The 18,193-nt window shown below is 46.5% G+C and overlaps 1 protein-coding gene across 1 annotated transcript in view; it reads right to left on the reverse strand.

The window, feature by feature from the left end:
* SMPDL3B (sphingomyelin phosphodiesterase acid like 3B) overlaps window positions 1-16,938 on the reverse strand; it is a 32,119-nt gene extending 15,181 nt beyond the window's left edge. The window contains exons 1-2 of the mRNA XM_019980140.2: window positions 16,398-16,938; window positions 2,577-2,790 (exon numbers count right to left, since the gene is read on the reverse strand). Of these exons, the coding sequence (XP_019835699.2) occupies window positions 2,577-2,790; window positions 16,398-16,458 (275 nt within the window). The 5' untranslated portion in view covers window positions 16,459-16,938. The remainder of the gene's footprint in view (window positions 1-2,576; window positions 2,791-16,397) is intronic.
* Window positions 16,939-18,193: the final 1,255 nt, after the last annotated feature.

Raw genomic sequence — 18,193 nt, forward strand, 5'->3', positions numbered from 1 at the left:
TCAACAAAAAAGGTTCCAAAATCACTGTGCAGAGCGACTGCAGCCACGAAGTTAAAAGATGATTGCTCCTATGAAGAAAAGCTATGACAAACCTACACAGAGTATTAAAAAGCAGAGACTTCACTTTACTGGCAAAGATCCATATACTCAGAGCTATGGTTTAGTCATGTACTGATGTGAGAGTTGGACCATAAAGAAGGCTGAGCGCCAAAGAATTAATACTTTTGATCTGTGGTGTTGGAGAAGACTCTTGAGAGTCCCTTGGACTGCAAGGAGATCCAACCAGTCCATCCTAAAGGAAATCAACCCTGAATATTCATTGGAAGGACTGATGCTGCAGCTGAAGCTCCAGTACTTTGGCCACCTGATGCGAAGAGCCGACTCATTGGAAAAGATCTTGATGCTGGGAAAGATTGAAGGCTAAAGGAGAAGGCAACAGAGGATGAGACGGTTGGATGGCATCATTGACTCGGTGGGGTGGAGAAGCTGATCTGAGTTCATTCCTTGCCCCAAAGGTTCTAAGGAGTTTGGACCTGCCTTCATAATAAAGCATCTGGATGTATTCTGGCAGGTCCAGGGCCTGCCCCAGGACCATTTAGCCCCCACCTGACCCCTCATTTGACAGACCTAAATTCCTGGATCCATCTTAGAAAGGTGCAGCAAGAAAGAGAAAGAGGGAAGGGAGGTTTGGGGAAAAAAGGAGGAAGGGAGGTTTGTGAGTGATAGGAGCCCCCACAATCTAAAGCCTGAGGATTCTGCTGGACTGAGCGCAGCAACTGTGCCCCGAGACTCCCTGGGGAAGTTAAGTAGCTGAATCATACGGAGACCACTACTGGCAGTCCACGCTGGCTCACTTTGTGCCGGGTACTTGCCGTGTGTGGAACCCATATCCACTCATTTATTCTTCATAATAACCCTACAGTGGAGCTTCTATTGTTATCCCATTTGACAGATAAAGAAACCAAGGCAAAGAAAGGTGAAGAGTCCTGCCTAAGACAGTGGTGGAGCCAGGGTTTGAACCGGTCAGCCCGGCTCCAGGGTCTATGCTCACATCCATTACATCCTACAGTGTCTCTGATGCCCTCGTTAGGACAGCAGGAGTGGCCCTGGAGCCCCATCCTCCCTGGGGACAAGCCAAGAATCTGAAGACATCAGAACAAAACTCCATTTTCCCCTAGTCTGGAGGATTGAATTCTGTGTGATAGAAAACATATTCAATTGCTACAGGTTAATCCCCAAGGGATTGTGATTCTCCCAGGAGAGGCCAAATTTCTTAGAAACCGAAGAATTAAAAGGGGGGGGCCCTAGAGGTCTTCTCATCCAATGTCATAACTTCTGCAAGTCCCAGAGATTTCCCAGAAAAATCATGCTTTTCTGTTAAAGGATGGTGAATTTCTCAGAGGGATCATGTCTTTTAGAACGTTACTCATTTCTCAGGGAGCAGGGGGCCGGAGTCATGGCCTAAAACTCACTTTCTCCTTGGACTGATTCCTGAGCCCTGGGAAACCAGAACTGCCCAGGCTTCTCTGAGAGACGGTCACATTTCTTAAGGGTCCAGCCTTACTCCACCCACTACTGTCCATGTGAGGGTCATTCTGGTCACTCCCATGTCACAGTGAGGGACAGCTAGGGCCGTCGTGGGTTTGCTCCACCTTATGGAAGTGTCTATAGAGACTAGAAGAGGGCGCAGGAAACCAGAGCTCCAGCCAGCCCTCTTCACCTGCTCTCTAGCTCACCACTTCCTACAGGAAGTCCTCCCAGTTTCACCAGAGGGAGTCAGGTGCCCTGTGAAACTCCCCCACCCGCCCAATGCCCCTCTCTCCTCGCTGGGATATCATGGTCAGTGACCACATCTATATCACCCAGGAAACCTTGAGCTCCCTGAAGGAGGGTCGGGGTCCCTATTATCTCTGTTCCCCCATGTCTACCCAGGGGTGAGCACAGGGCAGGCTGATCTACCAGGAGAGGGAGGGAAGGATCAAGTGAGTGAAGTGGGGACTATGAGCGCTGAGGAAAGTTGAAGGACTTACAGCAGTATCCTTGGAGGAGCAGCAGAAATGGCATCGCTATGGCTGAGCTGAAATTGCCCCTCAAGCTCTCTCTATGCAGGCCAAGCTCTGGCCAGGGAGGACCCGCAAGGCCAGGCAGCCAGGGGTGGCCCACAGCTGGCCAGGACACTTGGTCCCAATGCTGGCCCACCTTCAGCCCGCCTAACTTTCTCCTCTCCCTGCATTTGGGTCTCTGGGGCTTGCAGTCCCTAAACTCTGGTGGGAGTGGCAGCAGGGTTCATCCCCCGACTTGAAATCCAGGACTTCCCCACATGCTCAAACATGCCATGACCATGTCCCCAGCCTCAGTGAGTGCCAAGTTCTGCTGAGTCTGGGAGACACGAGGTCAAGGGCACAGACCCTGGAATCAGCCAGGCCCAGGCTCCCATGGACAAGCTTTGTTTCAGGTTCATCCTCTCTGCAACAGGGCTGGTGTGAGGACTAAGGGAGATGGTTTGGGGCAGGTGCCAGGAGGGCAAGGGGCATTCGCAGTGGCTAGGGAAGGGTAGCTGTGGTGACGGCTCTCACCCAGTCCAGAGGATGAAGTCTGGCTCTGGCTCGATCTCCTTCATGGCGTAGATGGAGGAGTTGATAAGGATCCAGGGAGAATCACAGAGGTAGTCGCCCCAGGGGCCTGCGTTGGGCACCGGCTGGGAGCCTGCAGACGGGCATACCTGGAGAGGGTCTTCAGACACCTTGTAGTCAGGGTCCAGGTGCAGGTCAGAGATGTGCCAGAACTTCCCTGCAGGGACAAGGAGACCCCTTTAATACGGGTTCCTCCCTGAGCATGGCTAGGGAGGGATCAGGAGAACCCTGGGGTAGGAGAGGGGAGTTTACACAGGTGAAAGGAAGTTTTCTCCAAATCCAGGGCTGGGCTTTGCCCAGGGAGGCACTGAGCAGAGCAGAAAATAGGCTTGGTTCTGTCCCTGACCTCTGACCTTTGACAAGACCCTTTCTATTTCCCCACCTCAGTGTTCCCAGCAGCAGCAGGAGGGATTGGACTGTGTGACCTTCAGGAATCCTTCAGGAGTTCTATGTAGAACTTTGTTTTAAAGCAAAGATGAGTTAAGCACCCAGGTTCTGGAACCACATACTAGCTGTGTGACTCTGGGTGAGATGCTTCACCTCTCTGAGCCAATAACTAGAGCTAAATGTTATGCTCTAGGGAAATATATACAAAAATCTGGGAGAAGGCTTACACACCAAAGGCATCATAAGATCTTGCTAATTAATACCAGCAAAAGGCTGGGGAATATGTGTGGAAATAAAAAGGAAAGAAGGCTGAGCACTGAAGAATTGATGTGCTTGAACGGTGGTGTTGGAGAAGACTCTTGGACTGCAAGGAGATCAAACCAGTCAATCCTAAAGGAAATCAACCCTGAATATTCATTAGAAGGACTAATGACGAAGCTGAAGCTCCAATACTTTGACCACCTGATGCGAAGAGCCGACTCACTGGAAAAGACCCTGATTCTGGGAAAGATTGAAGGCAGGAGAAGGGAATGACAGAGAGTGAGATGGTTGGATGGCATCACCAACTCAATGGACATGAGTTTGAGCAGGCTCCCAGATATAGTGATGGACAGGGAAGCCTGGCATGCTGCATTCCATGGGGTCACAAAGAGTCAGACATGACTGAGCTACTGAACAACAAAAATGTGTGGAAATGGTGTTTATGAGTAGTAGACCAGAAAAGGTGGAATGTCATTTCAGACTGGCTTGAATTTCTCATTGTGGGCCTACTTGTTAGTGACTCTGGACGTGAGGTGAAATGCCAAAAATCTCTAGGTGTAACACAAAGAAGGGAATCTAAAGAAACGGGCTTTGGAGTGGCTTTCTCATCTGCATCCAGCACAGGGCCTGGTACACGTAAGTGGTTTCAATGATGCCTATTGAAGGAGAGGTTGAACAGGTTTGGCCTCTCCCCTAATTCCTGTTTCCAGAATTTCCTCACTTTCCATCATTGCTCTCACTTCCTCCTCCACTTCCTGTGTCACTTAGCGCCAACAGTCAACACCCACCCATCCCAGTAAAATGGGCCTGGGCCTGGGAGTCTGCCTTCTATTGCTTTCAGGGTTGGCTAGCCAGTCCCCGACTCTTTCCACCCTCCCTTCCCCACACCCCCAGTGACTCCAAGACCAAAGGTAAAGTCTGGACTCTGATCTCACTCTTTGATGCTTCTGAGCTTTGGCCCACCTCTCCTGATCTAAACCTGGTCTCTGGAAAGAATCAGAAACTTGTTCATACCAAGGTACACACGACTGATTAAACAAACCGTGGTCCCTCCCACGATCATTATATAATCACCCTCCTCACAGCCCTGAAGGGATTGACCATTATCCCCTTTCCATTTTGGTGATAAAGAAATGAAAGTTCAGAGGTCAACATGCTTGAGATCACATGGTAAATGCTGGGGGTGGGGTGGGTGGGAGTCCTCTGGCTCCCTAATCACTCCCAGGAAAATGTGATTGCTAAGGGGGTAAAATCAATGCCTTTTATTTTAACTCTTTTTGTAGATCGTCTATGCATGCATTTTAAGTTTTTACCCTAACTGAGACTCTTTGTTTATACTGGGGGAATTAAAACTTTTCACACGAACTGTGGTCACTAACATATTTGACTGCAGCCATGAAATTAAAAGACGCTTACTCCTTGGAAGGAAAGTTATGACCAACCTAGATAGCATATTCAAAAGCAGAGACATTACTTTGCCAACAAAGGTCCGTCTAGTCAAAGATATGGTTTTTCCAGTGGTCATGTATGGATGTGAGAGTTGGACTGTGAAGAAGGCTGAGCGCCGAAGAATTGATGCTTTTGAAGTGTGGTGTTGGAGAAGACTCTTGAGAGTCCCTTGGACTGCAAGGAGATCCAACCAGTCCATTCTGAAGGAGATCAGCCCTGGGATTCCTTTGGAAGGAATGATGCTAAAGCTGAAACTCCAGTACTTTGGCCACCTCATGCGAAGAGTTGACTCATTGGAAAAGACTCTGATGCTGGGTGGGATTGGGGGCAGGAGGAGAAGGGGACGACAGAGGATGAGGTGGCTGGATAGCATCACTGACTCGATGGACGTGAGTCTGAGTGAACTCCAGGAGTTGGTGATGGACAGGGAGGCCTGGCGTGCTGCGATTCATGGGGTCCCAAAGAGTCGGACATAACTGAGCGACTGAACTGAACTGAACTGAAGTGAACATATTTGAAATTACTCCTACAGGGGCAACATCCTAAGGCAGAGAAAAGAAAGCAACCACCCCATTTCATCAGGAAAGTGGGCAGAGTTGGGGGGCTTTCCTGCCAGCAGCGGTAAGTGGGTCATACCAGCTTCCAGTCAGGCCGGCCGGGTTGGCTATGGAAGCTTGAGGAACTTTTCCCTTCTCTCTGGCATGTGGGCCCCTTGCTTCCTCTGCAGACCACACAGAGGTCATCCCTTTGCCTCAAGCGGGCACTTTCTCAGCAAACCACAAACATGGAGCAGCTCTTCCCCTTTGATGTCAGCCCTCAAAGTTCTCAACAAGCATTTCTTCACCTCAGAAACTCCTTGTCTGAGGCTCGAGTGTCAGCTGTTGGTTTCTCTCTTCCGGCAAGTTCCGGACTAGTCAGTGTAGAACTGGAACTCCTTCCATGCTCCCTTGGGCTTCCTATGACCTCTGAGTGCATATGTGAGTGTGCGTGTGCGTGTGTGTGTGTGTAGATGCTTGTCTTTATGCCCACGGCCTCAAAGGCCTGACTCTGGGAGAGGTCAGAAGAGTGGAAAGAATGGCAGAGAGGGCCAGAGGTTCAGACATGGGCAGCCTTAGGCTCCAGTCTCCTCATTGTGGAGGCCGACCATAGACCTCTCCTCTTCTCCTTGGCCCGACCCCACCCCCCACTCCCTCTCCTCACAGGGCCTCTTTTCTGACTCCTCTGCCGCTTTCCCCAGTCCTCTCGGGTCATTGCACGGCTGCTTCTCTTCTTCATTGAGGTCTCAGCTGGAGAATCATCTCCTTAGATAAGACTTCTCTGACTGCCTTTGCTCAAGTTCCACTTCTTCCCACCCATCTGGTCTCTAGCTGGGTGACTCCACATGACTCTCCCATTTTATTTTTTCAGAGCACTCTCACACATGAAATTATCTTGTTGACTTGGCTGTTGGCATCTGCCCTGTCTACAGTGTCAGAGTGCTTGATCCCAGAATGCTTTCATAATACATCTGTGCTACCCATAAGAGACGGGAGCCACAGGCTTCTATGGAATTAGTCACAGACTATAAGGAATTGAGGTCTAATTATCATGTCATGGAGAAGAAGGTGAGCACAGGGACCCTGAAGAGGGAGGCAGGTTACTGGGTTTCCTCATCCAGGGCCCCTTGAACTGCAAGGAGATCAAACCAGTCAATCCTAAAGGAAATCAATCCTGAATATTCATTAGAAGGACTGATGTTGAAGCTGAAGCTCCCATACTTTGGCCACCTAATGCAAAGAGCCCACTCATTAGAAAAGACCCTGATTCTGGGAAAGATTGAAGGCAGGAAGAGAAGGGGATGACAGAGGGTGAGATGGTTGGATGGCATCGCTGACTCAATGGACATGAGTTTGAGCAAGCTCCGGGATATGGTGAAAGACAGGGAAGCCTGGCATGCTGCAGTCCATGGAGTTGCAAAGAGCTGGAGACGACTGAGTGACTGAACAACAGCAACAATCCAGGCTGAGAACTCTGAGCAAGCCAGTTGGACTGAGGGTGTTTGACATCTGGCCTACTTCTCTATAACCATCAAATAAGACAGTGAACAAGAAAGGACCTGTCCAAAGCACATGAAAAGATGCTCAACACCACTAATTATTAGAGAAATGCAAATAAAAACTGGTCACACCAGTCAGAAGGGCCATCATCAAAAAGTCTACAAACAATAAATGCTGGTGAGGGTGTGGAGAAAAGGAAACCCTCATACACTGTTGGTGGGAATGCAAACTGGGTACAGCCACTATGGGGCAGAGTATGGAAGTTCCTTAAAAAACTGAAAATAGAACTATTATATGATCCAGCAGTCCCACTCCTGGGCATATACCCAGAAAAAAAGATAATTTGAAGAGATACATGCACTCCCATGTTCACTGCAGCGCTATTCACAAATGGCCAGGACACAGAAGCAACCTAAATGTCCACCAACAGAGGACTGGGTAGAGAAGATGTGGTATATATATACAATGGAATATTACCCAGCAATTAAAAAGAACAAAACAATGCCATTTGCAGCAACACGGATGGACCTAGAGATTCTCATTGGAGAAGGACATGGCACCCACTCCAGTATTCTTGCCTGGAAAATCCCATGGACGGAGGAGCCTGGTGGGCTAAACCCCTTGGGGTTGCTAAGAGTGAGACACGACCCAGGGACTAATACACAGAGGTTCTCACACTGAGTGAAGTCAGATAGAGAAAGACAAATATCATATGATATCACTTATATGTGGAGTCTAAAAAAAAAAGGGTACAAATGAACTTATCTACAAAACAGAAATAGATTTACAGAGGTAGAAAATAAACTTGTGGTTGGGGGGAGGTATTGAGAGGGGGAGGGATAAACTGGAAGATTGGGAATCAACACACACACTACCGTATACAAAACAGATACTAATAAGGACCTGTGCTCTGTGGTGGCCTGTGTGGTAGGGAAATCTGAAAAGGAGTGCATTTATGTGTTGGTATAGCAGTTTCACTTTTTCCCAGATTCACACCTGGGATTGGCACAACATTGTAGATCAATCATACTTCAATAAAAAGTTTTTAAAAAGGAAAATATGATGTTTAATTTCTGTACATATTTTATTCATGTGAAAGTCAGTGGTGTCCACTCTTTGTGACCCCATGGATTATACAGTCCATGGAATTCTCCAGGCCAGAATAGTGGAGTGGGTAGCCTTTCCCTTCTCCAGGGGATATTCCCAACCCAGGGATCGAACCCAGGGTCTCCCACATTGCAGGCAGATTCTTTATTTCTATTGAGGTGTTCCATTATTTTTCTTAGTTTGTAAGAGCATTTGTCTGTATAATATTAACCCTTTATCTATCATATATGCTGTAACGTTGGAAGGGGGGATAAAGACTTCCTTTTCTGCTTCTCCTGGTAAGTAAAATTAAGTCAAAGAAGCAGACTACAAAACTATGTATGTAGTGTGGTAGTCATTTTATTTTTAAAAGCACATAAAAATGAAGAGAAATATTTATAAGGAACCCGATGAAAAAGTTAATGATTTTCTTTTTTATAGTTTTTTCTATTTTTCCTTTTTTTTTTTTAATCAGTGAAGATATTTAAATTACAATTGGTGTGTGCTTTTCCTCCCAATTAGATTTTAAGCCTAGGGGACAGAGATAACGATGCTTCACTTGTCCCCTGCAGTGGCTTACAATTGTCTGACAAATAAATACAATGGCGAATTAACATTTTTATTTTATTTGTTTCTTGTTACTTTCACTGTGATCTTGGTTGGTTGCCCTGGGAAGCAGAGGAATTAAATAGTTGTTTAAGAGGCTAATTTTAGAAGAGGCAGTGTGTGGTGCTCAGGATATAGCTATAGGAAGCAACCTTGGAAGCTGTCAATTAACATCTTCAGTTAACCTCCTTGCCTGGTCCCTCAAGCTCTCTCCGAGTCTTGCTCATGAGGTATAGAAACCCACTGACACCAGCCAGACACAGGTATATCTGTCACTGTGTCACTCAGACCCCATTGTTAGACAAAATCCTACTAAAATAAAAACTTCCGTCTCTACTTTTTTTTTCCCCAAGAGATCTTTTTAAAAATATTTGTTTATTTGGCTGCATCAGGTCTCAGTTGTGGCACACGGGCACACTCTGAGGTATGTGGGATCCTAGTTCCCCGACCAGGGATCAAACCCCTGTTCTCTGCATAGCAACGCGGATTCTTAACCACTGGACTACCAGGGAAGTCCCTTTACTTTTTAATAATTAAAAAAAAAAAATCAGTCTCAGAGCCATCCCTATAGTCACTAATGATCTAATGATGAAAAAACACAGGACTTTAGATTTGTGAGAAATTGGCACTTGACACCACCACCCTCCTGGTTTCCCACTGTCACATGGTGTTTCCAATACAGGGTAAAAAGGGCATTTCTGGGATTATTTTGCACCTAGGCTTGGTACAAGCGCACCAAATAGCATCCCATCATAGTCTGAGGAGGCACTGAGTTATTGCAGGGGGTGGTCAGCGTTGGTTTCAGCTGAGTTTCCTGCAAATGGGCAAAGGCTAACGAAGGTTAAGTAATATGGCAAAGTAGCTGAGAAATGATATTTCATTTTATAAAGTTGGGGTTCACAGTTGCTAGCATATTAGGATCAACTCTCCTAATGTTTTTGCCTCAAATGAAAATGAGTCAGAAGTCAAGCTCTTGGAGGATAAGCTCCAAGTGAGGACAGTGAGCTACTGGACGTTCAGTGGCCTTTGTGCTTTAGGAAGCAAAGCTGGTCACTGGAAGACTGGTGTATGGCTTCACCTGGAAGAGCCATCTCTCCTGAATAACAGATTATGGCCCTGGTAGAAAAGTGCTCCTTGGGACTTCCCTGGTGGTCCAGTGGATGAGACTCCACACTCAGGCGGCCCGAGTTCAATCCCTGGCCAGGGAACTAAGATCCCACATACCACAGTTAAGCCCATGTGCCACAACTACTGAGCCCGTGTGTGCCAGCAAAGACCCAGCACAGCCAAAATAGATTTTAAAAACTAAGTATTTTTTTAAAACAGAAGAAAGAAAAGTGCTCCTTGACATTATTAATTGGTCAACTCTCAAAAAAAGAGTAGCATGGTGGGGAAGAAAGGTGGAGTCAGTCAAAGCCTAGACAACTTCAGAGGCAGTTGGGGACTTCTCCAAGTGCGCCATTCAGCAGGGAGAGGCCCTGTTTATCTACTTTCAATTTTTTTTTTAAATTTTTGGCCACATTCCACAGCATATGAGACCTTAGTTCCCTGACTAGGGATTGAACCCATACCCTCCATATTAAAAGGCAGACGACTGGGGAAGTCCCTGCATGCTGGTAAGTTGCTTCAGAATGTGTCTGACTCTTTGCACCCTTATGAACTGTAGCCCGCCAGGTTCCTCTGACCATGGGATTCTCCAAGCAAGAACACTGGAGTGGGTTGCCATTTCCTCCTCCAGGGGATCTTCCCAAACCAGGTATCCAACCCAAGTCTCTTATGTCTCCTCCATAGGCAGGTGGGTTCTTTACTACTAGCGCCCCCTGGGGGAAGTCCCTGCTGCTGCTGCTGCTGCTGCTAAGTCACTTCAGTCGTGTCCGACTCTGTGCGACCCCATAGAGGGCAGCCCATCAGGCTCCCCCGTCCCTGGGATTCTCCAGGCAAGAACAATGGAGTGGGTTGCCATTTCCTACTCCAGTGCATGAAAGTGAAAAGTGAAAGTGAAGTCGCTCAGTCGTGTATCCACCTTCAGTTCTAACGACACACAATATGGTTGCCTGACCCTTCTGGTGGGCTTCCCATAATGTTTTTCCTCCTTCTCCTCCTACACTTTCCCCTAAACATCTCCCTCCATATGACTTGCTGGAACCCCTTCTATTACTGTATTTGAAAAAAAAAAGTATAATATTTTCAAATAAATCACCGTGTTCAATCAGAAAAAAAAGGGAGGAGGGGTGTTTGTCCAGAGGACTCTTCACACACCACTGTCCCTGGCAATTACCCCCAGGACCCAGAGTGAGACTCAGAGGGTATGGGGAGGTGGGCACTTTTAACACTTTATCCTTTGGACCAGAGATTCTCAAACATTACCATGAAGACACCTCATCTGGGGAAATCTCATGAAAATTAAGAAACTCTATATCCATACTGCTTGGAACTTTTACAGTAAGAGTGTATTCTCAAAATCCTTGAGTTTTAAGAAAAGGTACCAATCTTAGCTATCATGATTATTCATTAATCATGGAGACTATAAATAAACTTGGCATCAAGTTACAGTGAGTGTTGAGGGCACAGACCTGGTTGGAATTCCAGCTCCAGTGCTCACTAGCTGGGTGAACTGACTCTCTGCCAATTTCTTCATCTGTAAAATGGGGACAACAGGGCCCCCTACCTTTTACAGTTATTGTGAGGTTTAAAAAGAGAGAATATGAGAATGCATAAGCCCTCATCAATGCAAAGCAGCAGTTACTCTGAATTTGATCACTGGGGATCCTGCAGTTCTGCTTTCACCACGGAAGGGAGATGGGATGAGAGGGGTGGCTGTGTCCTTCTCCTGCCTGCTCCAGCATCCACTCAGCTGCTGTCCTCTGCAGGTAAAGGTCCAGGGCCAGGAACAATATGAAGACGAATGCTGTCCTCTCCTGGCTGGTTCTACTTGAGCAGAGGGCTGGCGGGCACAGCGTACCCTCTAGCTTTAATTCTGAGAGCTCAACTCTGCTCCCTGTGCCTGGGCAGGCAAAACAGTCTCTTGGCCCTCCTTCTTCACCAAGGTGTCACCAGGCTAACTTTGTACACTGGGGACAACAGATACAGAACCCAGAGCCTAATCCCTCTGTAAGACCCATGGAAATGTCTAAGACCTGGAAAAAAAAAATGTATTGGTTCCAAAATTGAGGGGAAAAAATCTGTGCCATCAAAACCAACAATTTATTTCAAATGCAACATTTATAAATGTCATTAAAAATTAGGGACTTCCTAAGACTCTGAGCTCCCAATGCAGGCGGCCAAGGTTCAATCCTTGGTCAATGAATGGGATCCCACGTGCCGCAAACAAGAGCTCACCTGCCACAACTAAAGATCCTGCATGCTACGACAAAGATCGCAGATCCCTTGTGCTTCAACTAAGGCCTGGGGCAGCCAGATAAATGAACAAAATTAGTACATTTAATATATTTTTAATAATTATTTTTAGAAGTCATTAAAAATCGTATATAATGTGAGATCCTTTTACTGATTCATGTTGGAGTGGAGGAAACGAAAAAACCATTCCTAGAGTCTAAGACAGTCTTAAAATGTCTGAAAGGTGAGTTTGCTTATGGTCAGAGACAAGAAGAGGAAGGCAGGAAAACACCTGCCATTTATTTAGCACCTACTGAAGGCCGGTTGCTGTGCCAAGCCCTCTGCCTATGTAGCCTCACAGCAAAATGATGAAATATGTTCTATTATCATACCCATTTTACAGATGAGAAAACTGAGCTAGTTAGTGGCAGACCTATGATTCATACTGTACCTGAAAAGAAATGACCACAGTGCACTTTGCCACTAGCTAGCCATGTGACCTTAGATATTAAAAAAAAAAAAGGTCTTAAACTTTTACAGCACATTGCAGTGTAAGTGCATGAGCTCACCTGATTTAATCTCTCCTCCTATAGTGTTATCCTTATTTTACAGATAGTGAAATAGAGACTCAAGGTCACATAGATATTAAAAGGTACTACCTAGGTTTTCTGGCTTAAGGCAGTGGATTATTTTTGAAAGGACATGCATGAAATTTGAAATCAGAGAAATCTTGTTTTGAATCCTGGCTACACATTCAATGGCAACTTGAACAAGAGATTTCCTCAGCTGAGCCTCAGTGTCCCCATTTCTGTAAAATGGGGATAACGATACCAGTAGAAAAGGGGTGGATGGCCATAGAGTGGACAAACCAGCCTGAGTGCTTAATCCCTGGGCTGCTCTGCCCCTTGGACCTCAGGTTTTCTTCTCTTCTGGAGCCTCTTTTTTCTGAAGCATTAAGATTTGTGTTTTGCACAAAGGTTATCTGTTTTATCAGTTTCAACTGCCTATGATTCCGTGACTTATCTGTTATGCATACAACCCACCATAAAGCAATATCGGTCCCAATTTCAGTCCTTTGTGGGGATTTTTTTGTTTTGTTTTGTTTTGTTTTTCTGCTTTGGTTTGGTTTTACAGTAGGTCCTTGTTAGTTATCTATTTTATTTCTTATGTTTATTATTATATATATATTTTTGGCTCCACCACACTAGATCTTAGTTCCTTTGACCAGGGATCGAATTCATGACCCCTGCATTGGAAGCACAGAGCCTTAACCACTTGACTGCTAGGGAAGTCCGTGATTTTCTGTTTTAAAAACAGCAGTGTATATATGTCAATCCCAAACTCTCAATCTATCCCCCCCTCCCCATTCCCCTGGTAACCATAAATCCGCTCTCTGTGAGTTTGTTCTTGTTTTGTAAATAAGTTCATTTGGACATTTTTTTTTTTTTTTTTAAGATTTGCATACAAGCTATCGGAGAAGGCAATGGCAACCCACTCCAGTATTCTTGCCTGGAGAATCCCAGGAACAGAGGAGCCTGGCGGGCTATAGTCCATGGGATCGCAAAGAGTCAGACACAACTGAGTGACTAACAATAATAAGCTATCATTTTTGATGCTAAGCAATGATCCCAAACACTTCAATTATAACTCCTCCTCTGTAAACCACTGCCCTCCAAAACACAAAGGGTTAACTTGTTAAAACTGACCCCTTGTGTTAGCTGGTAAATCTGCCTGGAGGAAGGGATAGGCTACCCACTCCAGTATTCTTGGGCTTCCGTTGTGGCTCAGCTGGTAAAGAATCCGCCTGCAATGCAGGAGACCTGGGTTTGATCCCTGGGTTGGGAAGATCCCCCGGAAAAGGGAAAGGCTACCCACTCCAGTATTCTGGCCTGGAGAATTCCATGGAGTATACAGTCCATGGGGTTTCAAAGAGTGAGACACGACTGAGCGCCTTTCACTTCACTTCACTTCACTTCACTTGTGTTAGCTGTGTGGCTCACCATCGCCTCACAGCAGCTCCAAGAGGCAGGCTCGTCATTCTTCAAGGAAATGTTTGCCTCCCACACTGGCTCCCACAGAAAGAACTTGTGGGCTTGTCTGCAGTTAGAGGTTGAGGGATAAATGCTGTGTAGCCTCCGGTTTGTGTGGGAGGAGATGAATCCAGCAAGTTGGTGCCCCACCCAAGTTCTTGGCTAAGGATGGTGCAGGTAGAAACTCCACGGCCTTATGCAAAGCAAGGGTGATGGCTATCTGACTGGGTGTCTCAGAAGTCTGCACTTCAGGAAGAGACTCAGATTCTGAAAAAACTGACAGGTGCTATGGAATTCTTTTTAAATTTAACTCCAGTTTTAGATTATAGATGTATACAGTCCAGAAAAGTTTGAAGAAAAGAGGGGGAAAAAAGTAGTACCCACAATCCCAAGAGGACCCATCCAAGTGTATGGTGGATAAGGTGGCTGAGTACGAACTTGGTCTTGCCACTTCCCAGCTGTGGGATCTTGGGGAGTTTTGTGTTCCCTCTGGGTCTCATTTCCTCATCCACAAAATGGATGTAATGGTAATAGTACCTACTTCACAGGACTATGTAAAGAATCTCCCTGCAGTGCGGGAGACCTGGGTTTGATCCCTGGGTCGGGAAGATCCCCTGGAGAAGGAAATGGCAACCCACTCCAGTATTCTTGCCTGGAGAATGCCATGGACACAGGCGCCTGGCAGACTACAGTCTGTGGGGTTACAAGAGTTGGACACAACTTAGCAACTAAACCACCACTACAGGGACTATAAAAATCAGAGGAGACGCGCACGCGTGCCTGCGTGCAAGCCCCGCCCGGGAACTGCGGCGGACGCTGCCGCGGCACGCCGGTGCTGCGTGCTTGGGTGCGTTTGCCGGGCGTCTGAGGGGGCCGCGGCAGGGTAGCCTCGGGCGGCCATGAAGTTAAATTTAAAAAAAAATCAAAAAAAAAAAAAATCAGAGGAGGTGTTTTCACTTCATTTTTCAAATGGTTTTAAAAGGACAATATATGTCAAGCACAAAGCATAAGCACAGTATATAGTAAGTACTCAGAAAATAAATGTTAGTTCTTCTTGACTATTTTCCTTTGTTTGCATGTTTTTATATACTTTTTCTTTTTTTTGGCTGCACCTCCCAGCTTGCGGGATCCTAGTTCCCTCACCAGGTATTGAACCCGGGCAGTGAAAGCGTGGAGTTCTAACCACCAAACAGCCCATGAATTCCCTCACTTGGTGTTCTTAAAATTGTCTGCAAGTTTACACATGAGCTGGCACCAGCCGCTGGCCCCACCCCCGTGATCTCCCAACATCCACATCCCCCTGCCCCACCATCCCCCATTCTCTGAGCTCCAGCCACCCTGGCCTCAGGCTTTAGCTCGCACACATGGCCTGTGCATCCAGCTCAGGGCCTGTGAACTTTTCGTCCTCTGCTGCTGGAATGTTCTTCTGGATATCCACATAGCTCTCTCCCGTGCTGCCTTAGGTCTCTAGTCAAATGTCACTTTATTTGACAGTTCTTCTCTGCTACCCCTTAAGTAGTCTTTCTCCCCCATCCTCTCTACTCCTTTATTCTGCTTTGTTATTCTCCATAACCCTCGTTATTTCCTGGAATATGTATTTCTTTGTCTATGTGTCTTTTAGTCTGTTTCTCCTGAGGTGAAGGGAGGCTTCTCCAGCACTGGAATTTTGTTTCTTTTCTGCCACATCCCTGGTTCCAAGAATAGTGCATGATTCATTTTTTGGTTCAAAATAATTTTTTAATCCCCAGGACATTTTAGTTCTTATGTCTTGTTTTTGTTTTGAAGAACTATAAATTCAAGCTTAGGAAAGCTTGCCTTTGTCTTAACAAAACAACAAAGCGTTTGTATCTTTTGCTAATCTAATGTCCTTTTAAGAGAGAAATGGGAGTAATCTGGCAAGGATAAAATTTATACCATGTATGATGCGGATCCATGTAGTGTGTGCGTGCACATTGTTGACAGAATTATAATCTGCTGGTGGCATTTGCAGAAAAGAAACCCTTGCAGATTTCTGAGGTTGTGGATTATTCGCAAAGTCATGTCTGACTCTTTGCAACCCCATGGTCTATAGCCACCAAGCTCCTCTGTCCATGGGATTCTCCAGGCAAGAATATTGGAGTAGGTTGCCATTCCCTTCTCCAGATGCAGATTTCTAAACAACAGTGAACTCTGTTAGGAAATTCCAAAATGTGTTACAGATCAAAAAGGGAATGAGGTTAGTAAAATGCTTCAACAGAGTTCCAGTAAAATACTAGATTTGACAGCTACTCGACCAATATTTGTTGAATGAATTCATGAGTCTGCCTGCTACCTTCTACCTCTACCAGCTGGCTGGCTCTTAGATACCGACAGCTCTGAACAATGTCCATATTCCTCCTGTGGCCAGCCATCACCTCCACTTAACAATCTTAGGCTCAAACAGCACACCCTCTGCCCACTAACTCTCTCACCCAGCCTCCCCAGCTGAGCTCCCTGTCTTGCTATTCTTAGCAACATTTTCAGCTTTCCCTGAGCAGCTTCCAGCAGCCCTGGACTCGGAGTTCACAGCGATCCCAGGCATCCTCAGTGCCTACCTGGTACAGCCCTGGCGACTCCCCAGGAGGCCAGGAAAATCAGCACCTCTGGCAGCCTCATCCTAGGGTTTCGCCTGATGGGAGCCGTCAGGTTCTCCCTGAGCTTTTGTTCGAGCCACAGGCTTCCTAGCTAGGTGTGGATGGCCGCGTGTCAGAGCAGAACTTCCCGTCCAGTCACCAGCTGTTCCCAGACACTCGGGGCATCTGGCTCCTCTGGCTTTTCTTCCTTTGCCCAGGGGAGTGTGAGCGGGGTTTGCCCCGGGAGTTGCACTTGCCAGGCCTTTGACCTCTCACGTAAGAAGCAGCACCAGTCCTGCCAGTTCCTCAGAGCGTGTAGGTCGGTCCAGTCAGCAACTGGATTCCCCAGGAAACTCACTCAGCCGCAGTCACCAACCAGCAAATATCCTCTTTCAGAGTTTTCACGCTGCCCCACCCCAGGAGAACAAACAGACAATGTCCAGCCTTTGCCATCAAAGGAACTTAAGTGCTTGTTGGAGATTGAGCTGCTTGACCACAAATGAACCCAGACCAAGAGTCTCATTCTTGCCGGAAACCCTGTCCTGGGGAGATGGAGGGACCCAAGGCCACCACTCTGCCCTCTAGAGGAAGAAGCAGGCCACTGGACTGCAGTTCTGGGTGGCAGGTGGCTTGACAAGCCCAGAGGAGGGAGCTCACCCTCTGAGGAAACTGAGAGGGCTTCTGGGAGGAGGTAACATGGCTTCGTCTCTTCTTTGATTGTGAAAATTTGCCAACATAAACAGAAGTAGAGAGAACAATGTAAGGAGCCCCAGTACCCATCCTCCTGCAAGAGCAATTATGAACTCAGAGCCAATCTTACTTCATCTTTACCCCCACCCCAACCCCAAAGGATTATTTTTAAATTCCAGAGATCATATCATTTTGCCCATAAACACTTTAGTATACATCTCTAAAAGATAAGAACTTTTTTTTTTTTTTTAGAACTTTTTAAAAACAGCATAGAGGATCTAAAAACAGTAGTGTTACTGATCCTCCTCCTTGGACTCATTTTTCTTTTTTTAAATTTATTTATTTTAACCCAAGGATAATTTCTTTACAAATTGTGGTGGGTTTTGCCGTACATTAGTATGAATCGGCCATAGGCATACACGTGTCCCCTCCTTCCTGAACCCCGCTCCCACCTTCCTCCCTTGTTCATTGTTCAGTCACTGAGCCATGTCTGATTCTTTGCGACTCCGTGGAGTAAAAGCACGCCAGGCTTGCCAGGCTTCACTGTCCTTCACTATCTCACAGTTTGCTCAGTTTTAGCATCAGTCCTTCCAATGAATATTCAGGGTTGATTTCCTTTAGGATGGACTGGTTGGATCTCCTTGCCATCCAAGGGGCTCTCAAGAGTCTTCTTCAGCACCACAATTTGAAAGAATCAATTCTTTGGCACTCAGCCCTCTTTATGGTTCAACTCTCACATCCGTACATGACTACCGGAAATACTATAGATTTGACCATATGGACCTTTGTCGGTAACGTGATGTCTCTGCTTTTTAATACACTGTCTAGGTCTGTCATAGCTTTTCCTCCAAGGAGCATGTGTCTTTTTATTTAATAGAAATTGATAAGGGACCAGACGAGAGATTCAAGCAAGGCTTTACTTGTGCTGCATCACAACAGAATGAAAACAAGACACCAGTGCCCTGGCTCTCTCTCCCAGGAAGGTGGGCTGGTTCTTTAAGTGGGATGAAGATAGGAGCAGATGGTTGGACTGGAGGGGTAGCTTAGACGGTCTCCCCACCCCTTGGTGGTGCTGTGTGCAGGGGTCC

This window comes from Bos indicus, chromosome 2 (genome assembly GCF_029378745.1).
Source record: "Bos indicus isolate NIAB-ARS_2022 breed Sahiwal x Tharparkar chromosome 2, NIAB-ARS_B.indTharparkar_mat_pri_1.0, whole genome shotgun sequence".
NCBI classification, from domain to species: Eukaryota; Metazoa; Chordata; class Mammalia; order Artiodactyla; family Bovidae; genus Bos; species Bos indicus.